The sequence below is a fragment of the Muscardinus avellanarius genome (assembly GCF_963383645.1).
Source record: "Muscardinus avellanarius genome assembly, chromosome: 6".
NCBI lineage: Eukaryota > Metazoa > Chordata > Mammalia > Rodentia > Gliridae > Muscardinus > Muscardinus avellanarius.
Window position 1 is genome coordinate 26,332,572 of NC_137791.1, and position 5,944 is coordinate 26,338,515.

Consider the following 5,944-nt stretch of genomic DNA (forward strand, 5'->3'; position numbering starts at 1 on the left):
ATTTCTCTTTAACCCTTCATTCCTAAGCCCAGTTCTGAACCATTATATGCAGTTTTGACCCTTAGAGTTTACTGCCCCCCTACTTCAAAAAATTTTACTACAGTCAAAGTAAGACCCACAGGTCTGCACTATGGCAAGGATTTCAGGTGACTCAGAGAGCACACTTAGAGAATGGAGCCTGTGACTTAATGCACACGTGGATCATGTTCATACCTTCCATGGGGCTGATGTCCTCAGGTCTCCATGGTCCCTGGAGATCCAGGAAGGAGGGTGAGATCTTGATTCCACACCCAGAGCCCTGGATTGCAAGCTTGGATCTGCAAAGAGAAACAGCTCCATAAAGAAAGATGTTTGGCCAGGAAGACCAGGAAGTCCCTGTGCAGCCTCCAGTTCTTTCTCAGCCTCAGATCCCACCGACCACTCCCATGCTCCCTGGTCTCTTGTCAGCTCATCCCTCCAGCAATAAATCCCCAAAGGCCACCCACCTCCTCACTCTCCTCCGGGGAAACTCGAAGATTCCAGTGCATGGACTTCATTAACTGGAAGCGCAGCCTGTGGAACAAGGGACGCTGCGTAGAGCTCTCTCCATAGAGGAATGGAAAAATGGATTGTTTGGGAGCCTGGTTGTCCTCCTCCATGTCACAGGCAATGTAGCTGGAGAAAAAAATCAAATCACTCTGCATGGTCACACCAGGAAGAATGTGTACTTGGCCTCAGTTTCCCAAACAGGAAGAGTCAGATTTAAATACACAGGACACTGTGAGCTCTCTCCAGGGTTATATGGACAGCCCTGGGCCCAGAGGCCTCTGCTGGAAAGAGACCTTCTGAGCAGCACCTCAAGGGGTGTTGAGAAGGATGAAATGCACCTGGACAGCCTGACTCTGTCTCCTGCCACCCTCACCCATGAGGTGGACATCATGAATCCCCATCTCCGCCCTGGCCCTCTTCCATGTGCACACATCCCACTCTCTACCACAGTGACAGCATCCTGAGGGTATGACCTGACCCTGATTTATTTCTCTAATCCTTTCTCTCTACCAAAAGTGTAAGAAACGGCTTGGTTCCTATGGTGCATTAATTCAACAAGCACATCTTAGATCTCTCTTGCCATGGCTTGTATGTCCTGTCACAGAGATGCTGTTCTTAACATTTTTTTTGAAAGAAAGAGTCATTTATAGTCAAATATATTCAGAACTCATTCTAGATCATAAGAACTCACAAAACAAAAAACTTGACATGGCCGAGTGTTTTAGAATGTATCAAGGCAGGCATGGTGGCTCACACCTGTAATCCCAGTATTGTATTACCTGAAACCAGAGAAGTCCAGGTTCTGAGCCAGTCTCAAAAACATAGCAAGGCCCTGGGAAACTTACTTTTTTGACTTGGTTTAATTTTTCTTTTTTTTTCTTTCTTTTCTTTTTTTTTTTTTGTAGTAAGGATAAAACCTAGGGGCATTCTAAATCCAAGTTACACCAAAACTCTGAAATTTTTTTTCATTTTTTTTTTGTAACAGGGTCACACTCATTTTCACATGGCCTCTCCATATAGCTGAGGTTGTCCACAAACCACAATCCTTCTGAATCAGCCTCCCACATGCTGAGATCACAAGTGTGCCCCACCTATCCCAGCTTATAACATTGTTTTAAAATAAAAAATTAAAAGGGCTGGGTTGTATTTGGAGGCAGAATTCTTCTGGTATTAATTCTCTTTGCCACCATCAACCAAAAGAGCATGAATATTTTGATAAAATAAAACCTGGAGAACCAGATGAAGTGGTCAAGTCTTATTATCTCAGTAGTTTATAGGCTAAAACAGAAGGAAAACATTCCAGGCCAGTCTCAGCAATTTAGGCACTTTGCCATTTATTGAGGTCCTATTTAAACATATAAATAAATAAATAAATAAAATAGGATCTAGGAATGGTGGTTCACTGGTATAATCTTAGAACTTAGGAAGCTGAGACAAGATGATTCCAAGTTCATGGCCATCCTCAGCTCCTTAGGCCGTTTGGAAATTAGTGAGACACTGATACAAGATTAAAAAAAAAAAGGACCTGAGGTATAGCTCTGAGGTAGAAAGACCCTGTTCTCAATCCTCAGTACCACCAACTCAGACACACACACACACACACACACACACACACACACACACACACCAAATAGGGTACCTTAATCTGGCCTCTAGTCCAATAGGTTTATGAGACAAGGAAGAGTTTGATATAAAAAATTAATCCAAAATATATTATTATTATTATTATTATTATTATTATTATTATTATTATTGAATTTATGTTGAGAGCTGCTGACTGATCTAGGAAGGCAGAACAAGATTTTCACACTGTGTTTTATTTTGCTCTGAGCCTGGCTCTCATGCTGGTGCCCAGGTGGGTCTCTGAGTCCTAGATCAAGCAGTCCTCCTGCCTCAGCCTCCTGAGGAGCTGAGACGGTGGGTGCCTGAAACATGCCCAGTATTTGGTGTCTTTTCTGATTTTAAAGATAAAGAAATTTTTTCCTTGCCTAGGTGTAAACAGACCTAGACAGGAAACATGAGAAATGATAGGGAGATGGACCTTTGCAAGGAGCAGTGAAAGAAAGGGCAGGGAATATCAAGTTGGTAAGTGAGATTCATCTTAGGGAGAGCAGGATTCCTGCCCAGATTCCAGCCTTGGTCTAGAAAGTGAGTACCAATGCAGATTATCAGGAGGCCTGGGAGGTGCTGAACCCTGATATAGAAAGATTGTCGGTGAGTTCATGTAAAGCCACCAAAACACATTGGTTTCAAGAAGAAGAATGGAAGGAAAGAAAGAAGAGAATGTTTGGAGTCCCATTTCTCCCTCTCACCAGACACACAGGTTGAGGCCCAATACTCACAGAGCCAGGAAGAAATGTTTTCTCTGGTATTGCCAGGAAAAGAGGCCAGCTCGGCTAAAATAAGCTATGACCATGGACAGGAGGTACTGCAGGAGAGAGGAACACAATACAAAGAGAGGTCATACCTGGTAGAGGAGAAAGTAGGGAAGAGAGGGAAGGGACGCTGGGCAGGGGACTTAGCTCAAAAGAAAGACCTCGGTTGGGTGACTTGCTTTTGGGGGAAGGGCCCCAGGGAGTCAGAGAAATCAGGGCAAGGGCACCCTAGCTTCACCCTGATGGCCACTACAACAATATCTTTTGGGGAGTACTTTTAGGATGGCTAGGTGAGGAGGGCCTTGGTCAGACAGAGCACAGAGGGTCCCAGAGAGCTGAGAGGAGGGAGGCTGGAACAAGCTCAGGGGGCACCAAGCAGAGAGGACATGGATGGCAGTGTGGGGCCCAGGGCTCAGATCCCAAGGATCCCAAGTAGAGAAAGGGCCCCACTATCTCCTCAGAAAAAAAACTATTGGTCTCATGAAGGGATGACATGGCAAGTCACAAAGGGGCCAGGACCTTGGGAGTGTCAGCTTGCAGCTGCCTGGAGGAGAAGCAGCATGGGGTTAGAAACCCTCAGCCCACCAGACTGGGCTGGAGCAGGGGCACTGCTCAGCACACACCCAACTCACCTTGTCTGAAACCCTCAGCTCCTTGTCCCAGGCCAGGAATCTTTTGATGACAGGATGCTCTGTAAACAGAGCACACAGGTGAGTCTGGGATCCTGAAATGCATTGCTATGAGACAGAGAGCAGGAAGGAAAACCCTCCTTGTCTTGGACAAGTTGTAGAGTTGGGACCCAGAGAGGAAGAGGACAGAAGGAATATGTACCAGGCGAGGTGCAGTGGCTGCTTGCTGAGGCTCTAAGCAGAAGCCGTGTCTGAGAGCTTGAGTGTCACCCACATCCCCATGATTAAGACCTTGAGGTAAACCCTGGAGACCCTTCATTATCTGTGAAAGCAGCAGCTCAGAATCCAGGTGGTAGCTAATAGAACTCGGGTCCTTTTCCCCTTTGATAGCCATCTCAGTGTGTAGACTTGGCCCTATCACCATTCTAGGGATGAAGATGTTTAGATCCAGAGGAGTCAGTAATAGCTTGATGTCAGAGGAATGGAAGCAAAATTGTTACCTCATGTGCCTCTCTCAAGTCTCTTCTGACCCTCTATCATCTAATTCTCTCCAATGAGAGATGGATCTTGAGTCCTCCCTAAAGAGAGAACTCAGGGCTAGCACGATATTTGTTCTCTTGGGACAGTGACATAATTGTTAGTGTCTTGTGTTTCTAGGGATCAGGATTAGAGTATGCTCTCTGGGGACTCTCCCTACCAAGCATCCTGGTGAAGACCTCGTGGTGCTCAGGGAGCACTGAGGACACTCGCTTTCTTTTTGCTGTCATCTTGGGCCCACACTGTGTGTCCATGGTGGAGGAGGGAAGTTGTTTCTCAGAGTTCAGGTCCGGTGCTTTCTTCTCCAGCTCCTTTCCAGGCAAGAAGGACTCCCTTTTCCTCTTCTGGGCCTGGGAATGATGGAAGGGTCTGGGCTTTTCCTGTGGTGCTGAGGCAGTCAATCCAGGCTGCTTTTCCTGGGAATGTGAGGTCCATTCCATGGCCTCCTCCTTTGCAGGGGACTGAGGTGGATTTAACACCAGGAGTGTGTCAACCAACCCTGGCAGCTTGTCCGTGAGCTCCTCTTGAGTATCTGTACACCACTCCATATTTGTATTGTCCATCCAGCACAGAGGAGGGGAGCCCGGTTTTACCCTTGAGGCAGCCAATCCTGCAACCTCCTCCTGCTGCTCACCCTTGCTGTTTGAGTAGCACTCCCATTCCATAGACTCTTTAGATGACTCCGTGGAGGTGCTGCTTCCTAGCCCCAGGTCTGAGTTTGGCCATCCTGGCAGTTTCCCCTTGGAATCTATGTCCCATGTCCTGTCTTTCTATTGTTCATAATCATGGAGGGAGCAGCTAGGACCTTTGCATGGGATGGAATAAAAAATGCCTGGTATATTCTTTTTCAGATCCTCCTAGTTTTTGATGACCATTGTCTCTTCCTCTTCTTGCCAGAGAAGTCAATTTGGCACCTGCTTTTCACTTTCGAGACTGACAAAAGAAACAAGAGTTAAGCTCTGGTCTTTGGAATTAAGCCTTTGACCATCTAAGCCCAAGAAACCCTGGCCCTCCAAACCCAAACCTCTTCAGCCATTGCCAGCCCCCAAGACACACTTCTGTCTTTCCCCTCTGTGATATCCCTCTGTCCCTGATTCTCCTTGCTAATGGTTCATCTTCTCTCCTTCAACACTTCTTCATTTTAGACACTTTCCCCCATGGGTGGGGGGAACTCTTTCTGAGCCTCCTTTTTCTGTTTTCTGTCTTTTAATCTCACCTCCCCACCTTCCTATTTAGATTTTCTGTGTCCCTGAACATCCTTGGTCCGCATCCTGTCCTGTCCTCCAATGCCTGCCTTCCTATATCCTCCTTCCTTCCTCTGTACCCTCTCTCTTTACTAGTCACCCTTGGAAACCATTTTCCCTCCAATCTACTCACCTGATGTCCCTGTGGTCTCATCAGCCACCTCCACCTTCAGGCACTGCCCTGAGGAGCTAACCTGGGGACACTGGACCTCGGATTTGGAGGATGCTTGCCTAGTGGCCATGAAGTTTTCTCAGTATCTTCCTTCACTTTCACAAATAAATATTCTTACTTCTCCACGCCTTGTTCTAGACTCTGGACACAAGCCCGATGTGTCTTCTCCAGACTGGCGAGAAGTCAGCAGTGGAGAAGAGCTATGAGGAAAAGCAGTTGCCCACTGCCTCCCAGAGCACTGATGGAGTCTGGCCCTTCCAATCAGAGAGGCTGGAACCCTCTGATGTCATAGTCACTCCAGCCTGACAACCAATTTGAAGGAAAACAGGTAACTGTAACACTGATGTGGGTATATATACTGGAACCTGGGGGAGGTGATATCTCCAGCCACTGACCCAATCTTGCCCAGCTTCCCAAACTCTCCTCATGGTGTGTGGCTCCCTCTTTTCTTTTTCCAAT

The 5,944-nt window shown here is 46.9% G+C and overlaps 1 protein-coding gene across 1 annotated transcript; it reads right to left on the reverse strand.

Annotated features, from left to right (window-relative positions):
• Nucleotides 1-233: 233 nt before the first annotated feature.
• On the reverse strand, nucleotides 234-5,555 carry LOC308264482 (speedy protein E4A-like; the record flags this gene model as incomplete). Its single annotated transcript, XM_080697809.1, has 6 exons — nucleotides 234-317; nucleotides 486-654; nucleotides 2,871-2,956; nucleotides 3,536-3,594; nucleotides 4,230-4,817; nucleotides 5,447-5,555. The coding sequence occupies 6 exons, from the start codon at nucleotides 5,553-5,555 to the stop codon at nucleotides 234-236; spliced, it is 1,095 nt and encodes a 364-aa protein (XP_080553935.1).
• Nucleotides 5,556-5,944: the final 389 nt, after the last annotated feature.